A 22,128-nucleotide genomic window follows, 5' to 3' on the forward strand; every position below is an offset into this window, starting at 1 on the left:
TGCTTTCTTTCGCTTTTCTGAATTTTTTCATTTATGAAGGATGTCTTCTTTTTTCCATTTATCATGTTATAAAAAGTGCAGATTTCAATAGAAATTGGCACTTTTATATTTTAACCTTGTTACACTCCACAGGCAGTCAGACAACTGATCCTGTTACTTCCTGGTTTGGTTAGCTCAATAGAACTTAACTCAATAGACAGACAATTGCCCAGAGCACCTGCCTTGTGAAGAAGCTATGTCTGTCATTGAGCTGCTTTGGAAAATCTGTGATCTGGGCTGGCTAGGCCTTGCAAGGGATGTATTCAAGGAATCTACAAGATGTTTTTAGATATTCCCCAATGATATTTTATTTTCCATTTTATGGGTATATCTACTAAATAGTGATTTATTTATTTGGAATTTAGGCAGTGAATTGTCCATTTTATTAATGTGAGGTCACTGTAGCGGAGCTCCTTGTACCCCAACTGGGTACCTCCGCCAATGGACCGCTTCCTACCTGGAACAGGGGACAAACCGCAGCACTTCTGCCCACAGTCGCTTGACTGGGGCCCTGAAACTGCTCCTTCCTGGAGCTGAGTGGGGAATTATCTCTAGCCTTTACAAGGACTTTCCCCCGTTGAATCCCCTACAAGGACAGGGGGAAAGTCCGTATAAGGACTAGAGCTAATTTCCCATTCGGCTCCAGGGCCCCAGTCAAGCCTCGGCGACTGTGGGCAGAAGTGCTGCGTTTTGTCCCCTGTTTCACGTAGAAAGCGGTCCTTTGGCGGAGGTACCCAGTTGGGGTACAGAGAGCTCTGCTATAATTGGTGGCAGAAGTGGGATAACGCTGGCATTCGTGCAGCGTCCCTGGAAGCAGAGGTGTCTATTGACTTGGAGCAGGCAAGTATGGCATACTCTGACTCTTGCGAAGATTTGCTGGCGAGGTGAGGCAGCGAGTGGCCAGGTATGGCCCTGATGTGTCCATGGATACCTTCCATGCGATTTGGAAGAAGTAACCGTCGAAAGACAAGCAAAGAGGGACCAAGAGTTTCTGCTTACCCTCAACATAGTCTCATCTCATGTGTGGGGGAAATGGTTGTATATACCCTGGGGATTGCTATATAACTATAATCACCTGGGATTATAAGCACTGGCTCTTTTAAGAGCTGTTCCTGCTACACTCTCTGGAGTATGGGAGGTTCACCCACTGGAAGCTGGATCCTGGTCTTGGGTCCAGGGTGGGTGGAGGACGGAGAGTTCCCAGCCAAGCTGTAACGCTGGATGTGGGGGACTGCGGTGTTGATGGTGTCGGGTGGAGTGCATAGAGTCCTCAGTGATCACTCGGAGCATCGACTGACGGGGGTGCCAGGCGGTCCGTCACAGTCACAATAATTAGTGCTACTTGCTACATTATTGGAAAGGTCAAATGAAGGCTTCCCTCTCCTATATCATTGTGATGTCATTATGAGGTGGTAACCTGCTTCTGGTGGAGCACAGTGAGGTCACAATTAGTGCTTGCCTCTGCTTCATCATTGTGAGGTCACTGTGAATGCTTGCTGTTAAATCTAGCACATCCAAGTGGAAAATGTGAACATGTTTTCCTGCTATATGAAATGAGTTAAAAATTTAAAGGATCACTATAGGGTCAGGAACACAAACATGTATTCCTGACCCTATAGTGTTAACACCACCATCTACCCCCCCCCCCCCCCCCCCTGGGCCCCTCATGCCTCCATAAATATAGTAAAAATCTTACTGTAGTCAAGCCAGAAGCTGTAAATCTGCATGCTGTTAGACTCAGAAAAACAAGCAGTCTGCTGACATGTGGTAGCCTGATCCAATCACAATGCTTCCCCATAGGATTGGCTGAGACTGACAAAGCAGCAGATCAGGGGCAGAGCCAGCATGATTCAAACACAGCCCTAGCCAATCAGCATCTCCTCATAGAGATGAATTGAATCAATGAATCTCTATGAGGAAAGTTCAGTGTCTGCATGCAGAGGGAGGAGACACAGTGCTGCCCTTTGCTCTGCTGACAGCAGATCTGAGTGGATGGAGGCATATTATGCCTTCATCAACTCCGAAGTCCCTCTGGTTCACTCTGAGTGACTACAACTGGAGGTGTTTCTAGCTTTCAATGTAAACACTGTATTACAGTGTTTACATGAGCGAGGCTGCAGGGAGCTATAATTCTCACCTGAACAACCTCATTAAGCTGAAGTTGTTCAGGTGACTATAGTGTCCCTTTAATGTAGTAACTCACGACTAGAAGAATGAATAGAAATATTGGAGTTTCAGCAACCTTTTGTGTGTGGATTTAAAAATGTTGAAACTTGACTTCTAATACATTCGATTTTGCGAAGGAAAGGAGCTTTATAAGTTTCTTTTTTTTTTTTTTTTTTCTTATGATTCCCAGGACAAAATGAGTCTTGTGTGTCAAAATGTGTTTTGTGTGTGTTCAACATGATTGTTCTTTTTATAACCAAATAAAGAGAAAACTGATAGGGTAGATACAAAGCTTCACAAACTCATGCAAAGCAGTGGAAATAGTCCTATAAATGGCCTACCTCAGAGCTACAAAGTAGGGGGTAACCCAGAAAAAATAGTACAAAGAAGGAGACCCTTGGAACAAGGGGATCCTGAGAAGCAGCTCTGGACACAGAAAAGGCACTTGAATGCCAGGTAACAGGAAAGGAAGAGAGGAATAATGGGTGGGGGGAGATAGAGAGAAAGTAAACTACACAGTCCCCTAAACCTCCTTAACCTACAGCTACCTAAATATAGGAGCAGATAAATGCCCACCACAAAAAATGGGGTAAAAGGAGGGTCCCAACTCTCATAAGGCTGCCTAAGAAAATCTACTTGTGGATAACAACCACCAAGACCAAAGACAGGCTGTCCTAAAATCCTGAATAACCTGGATAACTAAGTGATCACCACATACTAACTGCCTAAGTGCTACCTAAAGAGTGACCCGGTTTGGTTTCGAAGTAGACCCGGTTTGGTTCGCTCTCTTGAGCGCTTTCTTTTTCTTTTTTATATTTATTTTCACTCTTTAGGTAGCACCTTAGGCAGTTAGTATGTGGTGATCACTTAGTTATCCAGGTTATTCAGGATTTTAGGACAGCCTGTCTTTGGTCTTGGTGGTTGTTATCCACAAGTAGATTTTCTTAGGCAGCCTTATGAGAGTTGGGACCCTCCTTTTACCCCATTTTTTGTGGTGGGCATTTATCTGCTCCTATATTTAGGTAGCTGGAGGTTAAGGAGGTTTAGGGGACTGTGTAGTTTATTTTCTCTCTATCTCCCCCCACCCATTATTCCTCTCTTCCTTTCCTGTTACCTGGCATTCAAGTGCCTTTTCTGTGTCCAGAGCTGCTTCTCAGGATCCCCTTGTTCCAAGGGTCTCCTTTTTATAACCACTTTTTTAAATATTTTTTTTTTTTGTATTTCCTCATTTATACACACAAGAAAACAATGCAGAAGAAACCCAATCTATTTTTTATGAACCTATGTTTGCAACCCCGAAAAAACATCTCTCGGGCCAGAATCTTCTATATGCTTTGACCTTTTAAAGGGGCATACGTGTCAGGTGTGTCTGTTTATAGGAGCCAGAGGCGAGGTGGTCCTTGCCCACAGGAAGCTTTGCAGGGAAGCAGATGTCAGTTAGTGATTAAAATGCAGAAGCTAGATGGTTTTGTCTTTCGCTGCTTAAGCCTATGTAAACAATTGCTTTATTTTTAGAAAAGGGCTGTTGTATTGGTGCAGTCGGTGGGATCTTTACTGTCATGTCTCTGTATCTGTAAACCTGTCCTACTCGCACACTGATGTCATGGATATTTTATCTTTAGCTTCTGGAAAGCAGGAAGGAAAATTCCTGTAATGCTTTTTCGTGTGAACCCACGACAGCCAGTGTTCTGCAGAGTTAGATCATGTGTTGTCAGAGAGGAGAGGAAGTGTCCTTTTCTGATGATATATAAACTACTCAAGGTATTTTCTCCATCTTTTTAATTTATTCACTTTGAAAGCTAGAGTTTTCAGGATGTTTCGTTTCTGGACTTCCTGGCCCCTTAAAAAAAAATATATATATATATATATATATATATATATATATTTTTTTTTTTTTTTTTTTTATTTTATCTGCTTTAAACCTGTCACCTGGCTCTCAAATGGCAAATTTTTTATTTTTTTTATTTTCTGTTTGTAATTAACCCAATGCACACAACCAGGACAGGCATATCTCTCTTCTTCAATTGAGTGAGCCCATGGTCGAGGTTCTGCGAATCATTGCACACAGCCTGCGGTCTTCATAAAACTGTGAACTCTGCTTTATTTGAATGATTAGCAGCTGAGTTATAGTTGATGTCTTAGCAAGCAGTATCAATCACCCTATGTGGCACTACAGATGTGATGGGGATAGGCTATTTATCCCATAAACCCCTGATGGGCAGGTGTTTATAACATTACAAAAATAAATCCATACACCATAAAGAGATCTTCTTTTTCACTTAATTTTACTGCTGTGTCCTTTAAATCGAGACTACAACTTAATGCTATCCGTTTTGTCTAGTAATCTGGACATTGTTAGCCTCCATAAACAGGTGGGCCTTGAAAGAAAAAAAGTGGATGACCTACTATAAATCTCCACCCTAGAAACCATATACTCACCTCGCTACGAAATCCTTGCCAACTATGAGTCAATTGAAAAAAATATATATGCCTGAAACAAGAACATGGATTTCCACATATTTAATGCAATCCTATTTGGCCACCTTGCATAAGCAATGGAGAATGGGAACAATATTGTTTTATCACACACCTCTATCACATTTCTTTGTATTTTTAGTTATAACGGAGTCTCCCAAGGGAACACTTTTACCAAAGGATTTCTCCGTGTTTTCAGAGCAAATAGTGATTAGTTACTTTGTTTGAATGCACAAGCCCTCTGCCTCGCACGCCCATCCTGGCTGTCACCTGGGCACTATCTTCTCCCTCTTAGGAGGTTTGTGGAGCACTAAACTAGTATGTTTGTTTCTTCTTACCAAAAAAAAATAAATATATATATATATATATATATATATATATATATATATATATATTTATTTATTTTTATCAGGCCGCTGTTTTGAGAATCATCGCCTGATGTAAAAATAAAACGATGTCCTGTTGCGACTGTACCACTTGTACATATTCAGGACTGACTCCACAGTAAGGATTCAGCCACTAAAACCCACCTAGCAATGTCTTTGCCTGGTACTCGGTGTCTTTGTTTCTCCACTTTTCCATTGAGCATTAATTGCCAATGTTAAATCCATACTCTTGCTATCTTACTTCATCATTCCGAGAAATGTTCTTTAAGACACTAATGTGGAAAATCTAATGGATGTCAGTCAGTTGTCAGCATAATCCTCTATTCCAAAAGTTGAAAAGTGATGGTGAGAGCAGGAAAGTCCTCCCCTATATGGTTCTCCTGCTCTCCGTGATAAAGTTATTCTCCCAGCCAACGTTTCTTTTTCTTGTTCGGGGAATATTGTGATGGACTGACCAATGTGTTGCAGTGGTTCTTATAGAATAACAGCACTTGCCTCAAGTGATGAAGAGGAAGTGGTTACTAACACAGGATTGGACAAAATTCAGAGTAGGGTTTGAGGAATCAATAACTTTTTAATTAATTAACCAATTTATTTTTTTTGCCTCAAAATAATGCACCTGCCATTTTGCAAATAAAATTCCAGTACACGTAATGTGTACTTGCAACAAAATAATTGAACTACTAACAAATAGGTTATCTACCTGTCATATACTACTCAGAATTTTGTCCTTTTACACCAAATCCATAGATAAATTATCAAAATGCTAACTAGTAAATGAGGGATCGTATGAGTTATTTTAAGGTAACTCTTGCGTGACAGTTTATATGTATGTAAATACAAACCCAAAGCTTATAATGGTTTTGTTTTTTTTGTTTTTTTTAATGAATGGGTTGATCTTGTTTATCGTAAACAAAGCACTCGGTGATCATTTGCAATAAAATATTTCAAACTTTCTGACTTGTGAAAAACTTTTAAAAGAGAGAATGTCTGTCAATCAACAAAGTCTGGTTCAGACGTGTGCACACTCATTCCACAATCATTAGATAGTTTCATTTTTCTCGGTTACTTATTTCCTGTGTAACAAAAGCTTTTAATGCACTGCAAAAATATACAACCCCTCCCCCACCCCCCTCGAAAACAAAATTTATTTAAAAAAAAAAATAATAATAATAAAAAAATATATATAAGCATTGACAGAAACATAGCTCATACCTGTAAGTGAAAACAAACATGCTTGTGTGCAGTTTAAACCCCTCCCCCCGGAATGCAGGAGTGTAGCTTGGGACATTCAATGTAATTGCTAAGGCCATCATTGCAGCTGTATTATGGTTTGGCTCCCATTCCTTCCTATGGAGAAATCTTTTTAAAAACCTTTTACAAGTGATTTGACTCCACGCTTCCTATTTGACATCAAAAACAAGAGATGAAGTTGAAGGTTTTTTTGTTTTGTTTTTTGCCGTTTTGCCTTTTTTCTACACACACTGCTACACAAAACTGTCCAATTCTTCCCATTGTGAGGAGCAAGTTTTGGGTTTGTGATTTCGTACACACCCTTATGATATCATCATTGCCTTTTTGAGCTGCACACCACAACCTTATCTCTAGAGGTTTCTTTTTTTCTCTTGCTGTCTGCAAAGTACATACGTTTTTCAAAACGTATAACCACCTCATCCTCCTCTTTAGGACTCATTTAAAGTCAGCCCTAGTAAGTGGATTTGGAAGTGCCTACTGTCTACCAAAGCAAAAACTTACATATGACTTTTGTAAAGTTTCAAATACTGTTCTTTTTTTGATAGTGGCCTGTGAAATATGGACATTTTTTAACTGGCAACTAAGAATTTACTAATTTTACAATGTTTGACTATTGTAAACAGAGAAGCAAATATGATATGATATGTGCCTGTGTTTTTCCATATGCCAATCATAGTATCAAATGGTATTCCCAATCCCTCTCTGGGCAAGCTATTTTCTCAAGAGGGGCTGACTTGATGGGGTCTGTCACAGTGCATTACTGCTTTTAATGCATCATGTGACATCACCCTACCACAGGACATATGTCATTTCCAAGTGCTACCATTGAGTCAGCCCCTCTCCCAACAATAATATGGCAAGAGAGAGGCTAGAGAGACATTGCAATTTCTCTAGAACCCCTCAATGACATTTATTTATTTATTTATTTATTTATTGAATTCTTTATTTTGATTGTGCATTGAAGAACACATATTATTGCACAGCCACAACAGCTTGTGCCATAGAACAATATAACAAACATTCATTAGCATGTGTGTGGCCTGTCAAGTCTTGCACTTTTTATATTTTAGTCGCATCCTAGTAAGTGGTACCTCATAGCTAGGGGTATGCGCCCGGTATAGTGGTGGGGGCTTGTCGTCCTTGTTAGGTATCTTGGCCAGGTATAGCCTTTATGTGGTCTGAGGTTTGTTGTGGCAGTAGGTCCCTGGCCGGCTCATAGTGTGTGAGTGGAACTATCCGGCCCGTACCTTGTTATATGTGGTGTTCGGGAGGCAGGTTCCCTATACGGGAAGGTCCTGTCATGTTTTGTCTCGCCATGTGTGTTACGCCTAGCTGTGTCAGGTGTTGTCGTGTGCTCTTCGCTGAGAACCTGTCAGGCGGGGGGGGAGGTGAGTCATGGCTTATAGGCCATTCAGTTGGAGGTATGAGTGTAGTGTCGCGTCCAGTCGGCAACTGTACATAGGTAAACTAACTGTGAAAAACAAGTAAAGTAAAGAGAAAACCTATGGGTTAACAAAGTGTCCTTATTGGGACGTGACTGCTTCAGGTTGCTGTAGCCTCAACTTGGTCCCGATTCGCTCTGCGTGGGACAAAGGGTTGCACCCGGTCAGGATTCCACTGGTGAGTCGAAGTAGACCCGGTTTGGTTCGCCGTAGAATGGATAGAGTCTTTAGGCAGGCCCAGGGTGTGTAGCAAAGCTGCTGCATCTTCAAGGGAGCTTACTGTGTATTTGGTCTCATCCTTCTGGAGCCATATGGCTCGTGTCTTCAGCCATTTGTAGGGTATTTCTTGCAGCAGCTTTGTAAATGGCCTGAATGACCGGCGCCAAGCGAGTGTACTACCAGTCAAGACAGCATAAAACGAGAGCGTCATCATCTCAAACTTATAAGGTGAGCATTCCCTGGTCGCTGCCACGACCGCCATCTTATCCTTGTGGTGCTGGAATCGTATGATGAGGTCTCGGGATGCCGTGGCAGGTGCCTTCGCTGGTTTCGGGGCTCGGAAGAAGCCGTCCAGCTGCGCTGTTTTGGCTTGTCGCGGCGGTAACAGTGCCGTTAGTCGACGCCTCAGCATGTGTGGGAGCTGCGCGGCCAGGATATCTTTCGGGATGCCTCGAATTTTTAAGTTCTTGGCCCGCCTTGCGTCCTCTATTGATGCGAACTGGCGCTCATGCCTGTCATTTTGGCTTTTGAGGCCTTGTACTTCTCGCTGTAATACAGCTATCTGTGATGTGTGGGCGGTGGTCGATGTCTCCAGGGTTCCGATTCTCCCTGTTAGGCCGTGGATGTCGGCCCGGAGGGACGCAACGTCCGTTTGGACAGTCCGTTGGAGGTCGGCTAGCAGAGACTTGAGAACCGCCGTTGTCACCGGTGAGGTGTCCACTACCCGGGCATTCGGCTTTGGCGCTTCCTCCCCAGAGGAGAAATCATCAGATAGTTCGGAAAAGGTCTCAGGGAAAGCGGCCATTTTGGGCCCAGGCGCCCCCTGCGTTTGTCGTAAGAGTTCCGCGATGTTGGGGCCCTGTCTCTGTTTATCCGGCCTGGTCTTCTTCGTTTTACGCCCCATCTTGACGGCAAGGTGCCTGGCGATCTCGTGAACTGTAAGGTTGCCGGTTTGGAGGTGGCAAACGGGTAAATTTGATCCATTTTTGGCTGGTACAGCAAGAGCCCATGTGCCATGCGACTTTCCAACTCGGCTGTTAACTCCGCCCCTCCGACATTCATTTATTTAAATTAAATATATATATTTCAGATATATATAAACAATAACAAGCATCTGAGCAAATCTCTGGCATTTTCATCATAACGTAGTGCCATTGCATTGCGGTTATTATTTTTATTATTTATATTAATATGTTATTTGTTTGTATATATCGCCTGTAGATTGCATTAAAAACGTAGGAGGGTTATCAGCACTTTCTAAGGAACTTGGGACCGTGGACTGTGTAATTCCAACATCCATTGTTCTGTTCTGCAGGCTGTCTAGCGAATACTTTGTGTGTTTCTCATTACTCTTAAATATTAAACATTTACACTTGAAATGGACTTAAAGTAAAATCCTCCCAGATGCTTTTATTCCTTTTATCATCTGGGCATCTGCTGCCAGCAATTAATGTGATTTGGGCAGCTCAGCAAGCTGTAAAATAATCTGACGTTTTAAATGTATTCAATTAAATATTGACATTGTGAGCTCATCGGTAACCCCTCTAATATACATCCCTAAAGATTTCCCTTTCAGTGAGTCAGTCTTTTAGAGAGATACAGCGCTATTTGTGAGGAGACCTCTGCCTTTTAGCTAATTAGATTATGGACCTTTTTAAAAATGAGTGTTTTGCTAACTACTATTGTGAGTGATTGGAAGAACACTGGCATTATTAGAGAGGTGCCTTCAGATGAAGTTAGACTATTTCAGAAGTGCAGGTATTTGAACATTGACTAAGAACAGTTTATTGCAACATTACACATAGTAGTTATCAGATGCTTTGTTTTCCCTTGGGGGTATTTCACTTATATGTTAAGTCAGCATTACATGAAGATTGCTGCCCTGCAGTATGTAGAATTTGGATTACACGTTTTTTTGTTTGTTTTGTTTTTTAAATTCACACGTATGATAGGAATGTTACGTTGGACAGCATGGATGCCATAGATTTACAGTTGAGCTTGCATTTCTCTAACCTAATGCTTATAAGCAAAATGTTGGTACTGTGCAGAATTTTTCTTCTGGGTTCAAATTCAGAACTGTCCCTCTTAAAGGATTTCACATGACTTGATATTTCCTTAAACATGAATGGATTACATATTTCCATGAACTAATCACAGTGCTGTTATCAGAAAAACAAATATACAGTGATGTGACTTGATGTAAAATCATTTAAAACAGATGTGTGGAGATGTGGTTTTGGATAACAGCTGATATAATTTCCTGACAACAATAGGCAAGGGATTGTAGGAGTTATACTCCTTGGGTGTACACCATTCATGCATAAGTGGTTTTACAAGATTGATTCTTTGATTAAAACAAGAGAGGGATACTTTTGGCATTTCATCTCAATAAAAGTTGTGACGCTTGGAATCCCTTACCATCCTTCCATTGTTCTGTGTTAAAGCCATTTTTGATTGGCTTAAATTTGAATCTGGGTCCCTGGTTGCCCACGGCTCCACTTTCCTGCAGAGGGGAGATAGGTGATGTGAATGCTATGCCACATTAGCCTTACCAAGACAATGTCTCTCTTAGCCTATCACTGGCGCTCATTGCTGATCTGGCTAATGCAGGAGCAAATGCAGAGGAACAGGCAGGGGCCTGGCTCTAGGCAGCAAGGGAATGTCAGTCCATGTTAAATCGATTTTTTTTTTTTTTTTTTAAATTGGTTTTAGAAACCTAGAATGTGACGACAGACAAAAACCATTCAGCCCATCTAGCTTTATACAGATCAGTGGGATGGTGGCATGGAACTCTGAGCACAGTAACCTCCACAGCGAGATGAAGTGGTTGTTTTGAGGGTCCCTTTTAAGTTATACCTATTCATTTTTTTAAAGATATTTTTTTTTCTTTCTTTTGAAAGTTACATACCGTATATGTATAACTTACATTGCCATAATACAGACAGGACCGCCAGGCTCATTACAAGGTCCTGTTGGGGGCTGGCAGCGAGCTGTAACTTACCTTCACAGTAGCTCCTGTCAGCTCCCTTCTCTCTCATCCGGTCGGCTCCCACTGTAAGCCTTGCGAGAGCTGCGGGGTTAGAGCGTTGCCACGGGTTACCGTGGCAACGCTCCTCGCGGCCGCGAGACTTACAGTGGGAGCCGACCGGAGGAGAGAGAAGGGAGCTGACAGGAGCTGCTGTGAAGGTAAGTTACAGCTCGCTGCCAGCCCCCCTCCTACAGCCCATCCACTGGACCACCAGGGAGTGAGAGCCCCCCTCCCTGGCCAGCTAACTAGCAGGGAGGGGGGACGAAAAAAATATAAATACAAATTTAAATAAAATAAAAATAATATATTAATAATATTAAAAAAATAATAATATAAAAATAAAATATAATATATAAAAAAAAAAAAAAATATATTAAAATAATAATTTTTTAAAAAATAATAAAAAATGCCCACCCCCCACCAAGGCTCTGCATCAGACACACAAACACACTGCATTCATACACACACACACACACACACACTACATTCATTATATACACACACTGTAAATATTCAATTAATATAATTTTTGGGGGATATAATTTACCAGTAGCTGCTGCATTTCCCACCCTAGTCTTATACTTGAGTCAATACGTTTTCCCAGTTTTTGGGGGTAAAATTAGGGGTCTCGACTTATATTCGGGTCGACTTATACTAGAGTATATACGGTACATTCAAGAATTTTATTTTTTGACAGCACTTTAAAAAAAAAAAAAAAGTTAATCCATCTGTGTCTATTTCCTGTATAAAAGCACAGTTTTTCTTTTGTTTATTTCACTTTCTGCTCATACCAAACCGTATGGCACTGTTCCTTTGTAATTCTTGCTACCACTACCATTGTAAGGATGTTTCATACTCCCACAGGTATTTCTGTAAAGTAATGTTCCCTGCTGTTTACCTCCCTTCCATTTTCTTCATTCTGATTACATATTGTTAAAACAATAACTTTCTTCGGGTTGAAGTACAACCTTTTATAACTAATTTTCTTCAGAAAAGAGGTGTGTGTGTGTGTGTGTGTATCTTGTTAAAGTATACTTTACAAACCTTCAATCTCCTCTTTTTTTCCTTTCCCTTCTTATCTTACCCCCTTCCTAAATGTTCTTTACCCACTTGACCTGGTAACCCCCCTTTCTATTATCTAACCTGTTTCACATAAGCCACTTTCTTGTGTTAGAAAGGTTTCTATGTCTACAGATCTTTTCACAACATAGGTTTATCAACATTTTTTCATTGTAGTTTCATTTACATTACATAGCTTGTCAATTCTTCACAATTCCCAGTAAATGAATCCTGGCAGTATTTAAAATACATCTTATCTTTACCTTTTATTAATAATGGGCTCAGTATGTGAACTTTTATTTTTTATTTTATTTTTTAAAACCATCATATTTGGCATCACAGAGTAAATATTTTTTTTATCTTGAGTCATTTTAAACATTTCACATTCTTTAACTATACCATGAATGTAATGACTATGTGAGGTCAGCCAGGCCTGGGGAATAAAGGATTCTGCTCCAACAGGGAGTTGCCTTCTGCCCAGATTCATACCACTGCATATTAAAGGGTCATGTAACTGTGCTGCTGATTTGGCATTAACTACACGCTCTGACAGCAACGGAGTATAATAATCTCTTTAAATTGTATTTGGATTTTAAAGGGAACACAAAAGCCACCAAAATAACTTAAGCTTAATTAAAGGACCACTATAGGCACCCAGACCACTTCAGCTTAATGAAGTGGTCTGGGAGCTAGGTCCAGCTAGGGTTAACCCATTTTTTTTTATAAACATAGCCGTTTCAGAGAAACTGCTATGTTTATAAATGGGTTAATCCAGCCCTCAAATCCTCTAGTGGCTGTCTCACTGACAGCCGCTAGAGGCGCTTGCGTGATTCTCACTGTGAAAAAAATGCTCAGCTCTTGCCGCGCGTGCGCATTCAGCCGAATGGGAGGAGAGGAGGAGGATCGGAGGAGGAGAGCTCCCCGCCCGGCGCTGGAGAAAGGTAAGTTTTAACCCCTTTCCTCTCCCCAGAGCCCGGCGGGAGGGGGTCCCTGAGGGTGGGGGCACCTTCAGGGCACTATAGTGCCAGAAAAACGAGTGTGTTTTCCTGGCACTATAGTGGTCCTTTAAGCAGTTTTGATTATATAGAGTATGCCCCTGCAGTCTCACTGCTCAATTCCCTGCCATTTAGGAATTAAATTGCTTTGTTTATGCAGCCCTGGCACACCTCTCTACATGTGACTTGCACAGCCTTCACAAACACTTCCTGTAAAGAGAATTACTTATCTCCTGCTGTGTTAATAGCTTGCTAGACCCTGCAGGAGCCTCCTGAATGTAATTAAGGTTTAATTTAAACAGCGGAAGATAAAAACTTTTAACATAAGTTAACATCTGATTGAAAATGAAACTCTTTTTTTTCTTGCGGGCTGTGTCAGTGACATCCAGGGGAAGTGTGGCTAGGCCTGCATAAACTGAATTAAAAGTGATTTAACTCCTATATGGCAGAGAATTGATAAATGAGACTTCAGATGCATGATCTATACACAAAATCTGCTTCATTAAGCTTAAGTTGTTTTGGTTTCTATAGTGTCCTTTAAAGGGCCACTATAGTCACCCAGACCACTTCAGCTCAATGAAGTGGTCTGGGTGCCAGGTCCCTCAGGTTTTAACCCTTCAGATGCAAACATAGCAGTTTACATTTGGGGTTAATCTAGCCTCTAGTGACTGTCTTCCGGACAGCCAGTAGAGGCGCATCTGCGACGCTGGATGCGAATTTCGCATCCATCGCGCAGAGTGTCTGCTTTCCTATGGACTCTTTGAATACGCGCGCGACACTTGCCGCACATGCACATTCTGCTCCACTACGGAGCTGACATCGGACGGGGAGGAGAGGTCACCAGCGCAGAGGGAGCCCGGCGCTCCCCTTCAACGCCATGGGAGGGGGACCCTGAGGGTGGGGGCACCCTCAGGGCACTATAGTGTCAGGAAAACCGCTTTGTTTTCCTGACACTATAGTGATCTTTTAAAGACATGCCTGAAAGTAGATATCTTCCAATCAGTGAAGTCATTCAATGGTCATAATTTTCATAAAAGGGACTCGTAAAGAAAAATATCTCATTTTAATGTTCTACCAATTTCTATACTGAATGCGATCTAGCCCTATTTCTGAAGTTCAGAGTTCTTCTCCTAGTGCCCAACTGAAAGGCGGCTTTAAAAACAAAAAAAAAGTTAGTGCTGGAGAGGATTCCCACAGCTGGGAAAATAGAGAATAAATGTGGAAAAACACAGGCAAATAGGGTGGACATGAAACGGTGGAAGACTTCAACTGCTTTGCTGGCTGGGTGAAAATAGGTGAACCAGCTTGTGACTGTTTTATAGGACTTGGTAAGATTTGTAAGTATCTTTGTACCAATCCCTAGATGACAGTCATTGCCCTGCAGTCATGAAACCTTCCCTGATTAGTGCCTATTCCTAAATAAAACATTCCGAAATATGTGCTACTTTGCATTTTACTATCAATGTTCTCCAATCACACTAAATTGCTAATTGATAACCTTTTGAAATCTCTGCTGTTGCTACTCTTTTGTACCTCAGATTGAATGTTGTACAATTAATCTCGGCTGTCACACCTGCCTGAATCAGACCTTGTCATCTATGTGCTTTGTCATTGACACGGTCTCTAGAAAATCTTCCAACCCCTACCTATAAATACATTGCATCTGCCATTTGTTAAAAAAAAATAAAAGATGAGAATAGATTTATTATTTTTTCCCCTCTGTTCTCTCCGGAAAGTGTTGGTTCATTTTTAGTAGTGTGGTTTTAAGCTTGAACACAAAACTTTTTACTCCAATGCAGAAGTGATCAAGGTTTTGCATGACAGTCAGTGGTTCTGCATTTTTTTTTTCTTTTATTGTCATTTCCTGAAGACCTTTAAGAGAGAAAAAAGTTTGCGCAGGAAGTGACGGGGGTTTTTAAACGGGGTAATTTTTTCATTTTCTTCCACTCGAGGAGTAGACCGTTCAATAATGAAGAGCTGATGTGAGTGCTTGATTTGGTACATGGGCTCTAGGATCTTCAGAAGGCCTGCTACTTGTCAAATTTGGTTCCTATCTTTTGCTTACCAATAATCGGTTTTAGATTTGTATTTACCTTGTAACTTTTGACATTTTGGTGGAATTACTGAAAAATCATCTAAATAAGAATACAGAGGGAAAATGAACCTATTAAGAAAACCAAGGCAAAGTCACCCTGTTCTGTATGGGAGATCCATGTCGGCACCCATTGGAGAGGAACACAAGGAAGACACGGATGGATTACGTAATTATAGATGGTATCATCGTGTAAGAGGAAAGCGAAAGAACTTTGGGAGACATTTATTTGGAAGAGGATTTTCAGTAAATAAGAGAAGCCAATCCATGCCCAGGGTTTTTCCTGAAGAACATTCAGAGCATCTCCCAAGTTTACCAAGAGTGGAAAACCGGTTACCCCAGCTTAACCATGGAATCTATGTTGATAAGGGGACAACAGTCTTGGGTGAGTGCCAAGTTCTAGATGGACAAATGATTTCCTCTCGGGTAGGGCAAAGACGAGTTCATTTCGAACGGTCAGTTTCTGAACCAATCGGTCCAGGCTTATGGAACACTTCACCCATGCAGCACGGGCACTCAGTAGATTCTGGACACCACGGATTCTTTAAGAGAGGATTTATCACAGCCATTTCTAATAGTTTGTCACGGCTGATGAATTCGAGCCAGGATATTAGAGAGTCTGCTGACGAGAATGAAGGTATAAATATATGTAATGTGTGTGTGTGTGTGTGTGTATATATGTATAGAGACTCTTGTGCTGTTACTTCTAAAAAATATATATTTTTCAATGCTGTGTGACTAAAAGAGCAAAGTAGTTCACATTTACTCTATTCAATAATAAAAAGTAATAAATGCAGAAATGGCTAAGCTTTAGTGCAACAAATAGTATATATTTTGATCCTCATTATGTGCTGTCAGAGCATCATAGGAAAGAGCTTGGTTGCCAAAAAACTAGTTGTCATTGGCCTATATGGTATTTGTAAAATAAGTGAATCTTTTCTGTTCTCCTCCTTTGTATTTTCTATTAAATTATACCTAGTGACATCCTTTGCATTCCATACAGTTCTGTCCACTGTGCATTGAATTAGCTTGGGGTATTCTATATTTCCATTGTGTTTAGATGGCTATAATTCCAGAATCTTTGGATTGGATTCCTTAAGGCCTTAGAGCTTCCAAAATGCCTAGTTTGTGGCATTATTCTTTATCAGTTCTTGCTAAAATATGAGTGAGTTTTTCTAAATATGTAAATAACATTGTTTACAACATCCTCTTTTGTGCATATTTTCCTTTTTTTCTGTGTTGGATTTGGTGAATCCACTTAGAAATGCATTAAATGTGATATCATATTTCATGCATAAATATACACAGCATGAATTGATTTCACTGTATTTTGACTAATGTTCATTCTAATTTTCTTTACTAGATAGGTAGAGGAAACCTCACTCACCAGGCTGCAAAGGTGTACCGAATCCGAGAATGGTCAAACCCCATGTTAGATATATGAAATAAAACACTAATGGTAATAACCAAAAGAGCAGCTTTATTGGAGAAAAAACAGCAAAACTTAGACTCAGTGGGATTTTGTCTATCTTGACAAAGACCTGCTGGTTCGAAACGTTGTTGTTTTTACCCTAATAAAGCTGCTTTTTTGGCTATTACCTCGAGTGGCTGGACCACTGTTTAATTTTAGTTTTCTTAGCATCTTTTTACAATAGAGCATCCTTATTCATACTCTATCCTGATTCCTTTAATGTTTGCTCTCATTGCTGTATAACTAATTTTTGCACTCTGTAAACTATATAAAATATATTTTAATTTTAAGCATTGCCATATGCTCACTATTCAGGGCTGGATTTATATAACAGGATGGGTAGAAAGATAGGGTTGAAAATGTATGCTAACGGCAGCTTTGAGTTTTTGGCACTTAACATTGTGCAATAGCATCCATTACCCAGAATCCTTGGCTTTAATAAAAGGTGTGTAAATTTGTGAAAATTAATTTAAATTAATGTATACAATTGAGATTAGGTCACGTGTTATTAAGATCATACTGGGAGATGGTTAAAAGACAGTCCAGCTGCCCGAATTCTACTTTATACAAAAAAATATATACACACGCAATGAAGCTCAGAAAACAGCTAAAATTGTACTGCCAGTGAAGTTACAGACTCTTTGAAAAGCGCATTAACAGCTGTCACAGTTGACACTTCAACAGGCAGGAACTGTACATCTTTAATGCATGAAGATATAATTCTGATAGAGTAGATCTGATAATGACTTCATCTGCTTTCCAATGCTAATTAGCAAGTAGTCTCCAAGCATTACTTTCATCATTGTTGTGTTAAATTTGACACTGCTCACTCAGAATACCTGCTTACATTTCAATTTGTTCCTCATTTCAGGTTCAAAACCTCCTTTTAATCACATACCTTCTGCATGTTGCCCTCTCTTGTTTCTCTGTTTAATTGCACTGTGCCATTTCAGTGAATGAAATGTGTCCCACCAGACTACAGGTATAGTGTTTCCTGTTTGCGTAGTGCTATTTATATGCTTCATAAACCTGCAGCATTAGATAGCCATCAACTTTCATTCGTATCTTGTAGCTAGTGTTACAAATCTAAAAATACATTTTTGGTGGTTCAGTGTTTAATCACTGTAACGTGGACTGACACAATACAACACATATAATACAAATTATACATGTAGTAGTATTTAGTTGTCAGCCTGCTTCCCCCCAGACACTGTTGGCAGAACATTATGACGATATAATCAAGGCATAGCACCTGATCAAACGCATGGTATGGATTGCATTTGGAACCCCAAGCACTAAACAACAGGTGTCCATTCTTGGAGAGCAGTTTCTAGGAAATGATACTGGATTATAGGAAGTGTAGTTTAAAGTGAGTGGTATAGGTCAAGGATCGTTGTTCATAGTATCCCTAATTTTTCTAAAAAAACTACCGTTCCTGTCTTGCTTTCCATATTTAAGACTGGTTGTATCATGGAAAATGTAGATTAAAAGCATTGTAGAGGCTAACCCCAATTCCTACATACTATGTGGGAAGGCAGACTGTGGTTTCTGATATGCATCTCTTGCTGCTATTATTATTATTATTATTACTGCCATTTATATAGCGCCAACAGATTCCGTAGCGCTTTACAATATTATGAGAGGGGATTTAACTATAAATAGGACAGTTACAAATAAACTTACAGGAACAATAGGTTGAAGAGGACCCTGCTCAATCGAGCTTACATTCTATAGCATAATAGGAGTTGTTTACTAACCGCAGGACAGATGCAGGTTTTCTACCCCTCATATTCCTATGATCTTTTTATATCACCAGCGATTTACATTATACGATAATACAGTACTAAGTTTAAATTGAAAGTATCTTCAATAAAATATGCATGCATGTGGTGAATGTTTGCTGAATTTACAGTATTGCTTCCACTACAGGAGTGAACTAGCGCCATCCCACAGTATGATGTTAAACCATTTTAGCACCATTTTACAAGTTACCTGGATCATCGGGTGCCTTCACAACATCTGATCTTCTCTAGTAGGAGATGCCAGATTGCTGTATAGAGCAAATTGAGAGAATTGCAATACTGCGCACATTGTCTGAGAGCATTCAGCTTAAAACTTTCGGTCCATGATTGTCGTCCTGCTTTGCTCCAAGCATTGACATCTGACAGAGAAGACCAGAGGTGGCTTGGGCCCCTAATAGAACTACATACTATACTAAAATGGTTTGACATATTACCATGGAACATTGCCTGGCTGTAATAGTTATGGTGTTTCAAATGTTCCTTTAAGTTTCATAAAACCAGGCAAAATACAGATGTTGATTTTGATGGTATTTGAAATACCATATATGCTTTCTATCGAATGTGCACCAGCACACATCTATTATTAATAGTACAATTTTTACTGGCGATTTTGCTTGGTGTTATAGAGTTGCACCGTGCCTTAGAGAGATTCAGTGTAAGTCTGTGTATTATTTTCTGGAAGAGATCACCACTCCACCACCATAATCCTTAGATCTCCAGTACACATGGTGTTGAAGCACAGAAAAACAAACACTTATCTGTTAATCCATGCAGTGATAACAAACACAGTGGTCTTCATTAAAACAAATGATTATATAATTAAATGAGTTATGAAAGAGAAAACTGTATCGTGAAATTCCAGTGTGCTTCTCTCCTTAGAAATAGATTTTGACACTCAGCATTGAATGTCCCATTCAATACAGTTCACCCCTCTGGCTCTTCCTCTGGATAAGTCTTTGACCATCACATACGTAGAATGTTTGAAATAAGTGGTTAGAAGATCAAGGAACTGTAATATCTGCAGTTAGTTAGGACCCTCTGCCCAGAGCTGTCAGACACCCGTCATAAATAGGTCGTCTGCTGGCAATAGTGTTTGAGGATTCCTGGTTATTTTTATGGCGGTGTGTAGATAGATTCAGTTACAGTAGCTGTAAGATAAATCTAAATCAGGAGCACTCTTGGTTTCAAATACACTACTGGATCTGTTTGTTTTCAAATAGTGGCATCAGACGCTCATAGCTAGAGACTAGATTGGTAAACTTAAATTGTAAAGTTGATGGGCAGCGCCCTCTTATATCATATTGGATTTTTAAGCAAGTAAACTTTATGGCAGAGGTGACTAAAAGGTAACTCCCTCCTTGTTTATTACCTTTTTAGACAGCCATACATTCATATATGTACTGTTTAAGAATTGGTTAGCACTTAAAAATAATAAAATCATTTATGGTATTAAAATATTTTACTCGCTTTTTTTTTTTTTTTTTATGGCCTCTGGAGGTGCTTACTGGGGCAGTGCTGCTGTTCAGCGTACGCAGAATTTTGCTCATAGAGATGCATTGATTCAATGCATCTTAATGAGGAGTTGCCCCACCTCCTTGCCGATTTCAACCAACCCAATGTTTTTCCAATCCAATGTTAAAGCATTAAATTGGCTAAAAATTGTAAATTCTGATGTCACCAAGGAGGTGGATTGGGGGCGGGCCAGCACAGCGGACCTGCAGTGCTGGAGATATGAAGTTTTAACCCCTAAGGGGCTATGGGGCAAGTGTTTTTTAACACTATAGGGTCAGGAATACATGTTTGTGTTTCTGACCCTATAATGTTCCTTTAAATCCACCTGCCTCTTCATTCCTCCCATGCACTGTATTTCCTAATGTAGGCAGCTATGGGCTGAGGAAACACTTTATTGTTTACCCTTTTCATAGATGTTTTACATCTTTTAAAGAGCTATGCTGGAAAATGTGTTTAGCATGCATTGACTTTTGATTTGGTTTTAATTCGTATCTACATTCGCAGTCATGATGACCACATAAATTTATGGCCAATATCGGGTATGAATGCCTTAGTATTGAGTGCCCAGATCTGGCTTTGATGTAGACAAATATAAACGTGATTTTGTTTTTTGCCAAAAATAATGTAAACATTTGTATTCCGTATATTGTATAAACGGATGTTGTATTCTGTTCTGTCAGTATTTTATCTCTTTACTTTTAGATGTACACAATTGATCATCTTATATATTGCAAATTGAAGCCACGGACAGCAGCTGGTTGGTTTTTATGGCAGATCTAACAAGGGAATTGGTAGATAGCTTAGGTTGTAAACTGCTGCATAAATAGTGAGATTGGTATCACATAGAGCTGTTTTTCTTTCATTTTACAAACAGTCTTATCATAAGTTATTTTTAAAGGAGAATGATCAAGGGAATACTTTTTGTATTATAGTGCATTACTGTTGTGGCAGCGCAGAACAAAACCTATTCTCCTTTTATGAAAGTTATCTGCTGATGACACGATATTTGTTGCTAATCCTGCTTAGAATTGAAGCTTTATATATTTGTGTCAAACACAGACTCAAAGGAATCCATGTTTAAAATGGAGTGGGGCAAAAATGTGATCCTTTGTTAAACTAATTTGCATATGCCCACCCAGAATCCTTTGTGGTAGTAACATCACTGCAAATTTGTGATTCCTGTGGGAAAAGAAAGTCTTATAGTTTGACTGCTGTGCAGATTTTTGTGTGTATATGTGTATAAATCATTACTTTTGGTCCCTTAAAAAGTGGGAGGCACATATACAAACCTGATTTGGATGTAAATACCCTCAAATTAAAGCTGAAAGTCTGCAGTTAAAGCACTCTTGTTTGTTTCATTTCAAACCCATTGTGTTGGTGTATAGAGCCAAAACGATTAGAATTGTGTCGATGTCCCAATATTTATTGACCTGACTGTGTGTGTATGTATATGTATATATATGTGTATCGATCGACGTTTCTTTTTCAAGATCACTATATGCAAAAAACAATTCAGCTTATATATGAAGTATAAAATAGTGAACTTACCAATGAATAGAGTGAAGTGCCTCTGACCGTTACCACCCGGAAGTGAAGGAAAGCCGCCAGTGACGTCAGACGTCTAGATGCACTGCGGGAGATGAGTGGTTACCATAGTGACCAAAAGTTGTATTATAAGCGTGATAATTAAATATTGGGTGTCGTGTCACAGCATTGGAGGAATAATGAATATGGGAGCGATCTAGAGACTAAGGCTGTTAATAATCCATACATATGGGGCCACCCCTTAAGAGTAGAGATAATCACAGCACAGCAGATAATCACAGCACAGCAATAATGAATATGGGAGCGATCTAGAGACTAAGGCTGTTAATAATCCATACATATGGGGCCACCCCTTAAGAGTAGAGATAATCACAGCACCCAGGCAAGATCTTTCTCATACTAATATATTGTAAGGAGAGTGCCAAGCTTTCATTGTTATTATATATATATATATATATATATATATATATATATATATATGTGTGTGTGTGTAATGCTAGAAACTATTCTGTCTACTCATTCGTTAATATACCTCCATCTAATCTGAAAAACTAAACATTAATTATCAAAATGCAATCAGATATCTTTTGTGGTTCATGTAAATGAAAGGGTCTGGGTGCAGTGGTCCTTAAGTTCTAAACCT

General features: G+C 39.9%; 1 protein-coding gene across 8 annotated transcripts in view; it reads left to right on the plus strand.

The window, feature by feature from the left end:
• Nucleotides 1-22,128, plus strand: part of RASAL2 (RAS protein activator like 2) — a 287,911-nt gene that overhangs the window by 120,784 nt on the left and 144,999 nt on the right. The window contains exon 1 of one of the 8 annotated variants that reach the window (XM_063428260.1): nucleotides 15,085-15,792. The exons of 5 other annotated variants lie outside the window; for them this stretch is intronic. In XM_063428260.1, coding sequence (XP_063284330.1) covers nucleotides 15,222-15,792 — 571 coding nt within the window. In that variant the 5' untranslated portion in view covers nucleotides 15,085-15,221. Of the gene's footprint in view, nucleotides 1-15,084; nucleotides 15,793-22,128 lie in introns of those variants that run through there. 2 more of the 8 variants (XM_063428259.1, XM_063428258.1) reach the window with 2 other exon arrangements.

Source organism: Pelobates fuscus, chromosome 7 (genome assembly GCF_036172605.1).
Source record: "Pelobates fuscus isolate aPelFus1 chromosome 7, aPelFus1.pri, whole genome shotgun sequence".
Taxonomy (NCBI): domain Eukaryota; kingdom Metazoa; phylum Chordata; class Amphibia; order Anura; family Pelobatidae; genus Pelobates; species Pelobates fuscus.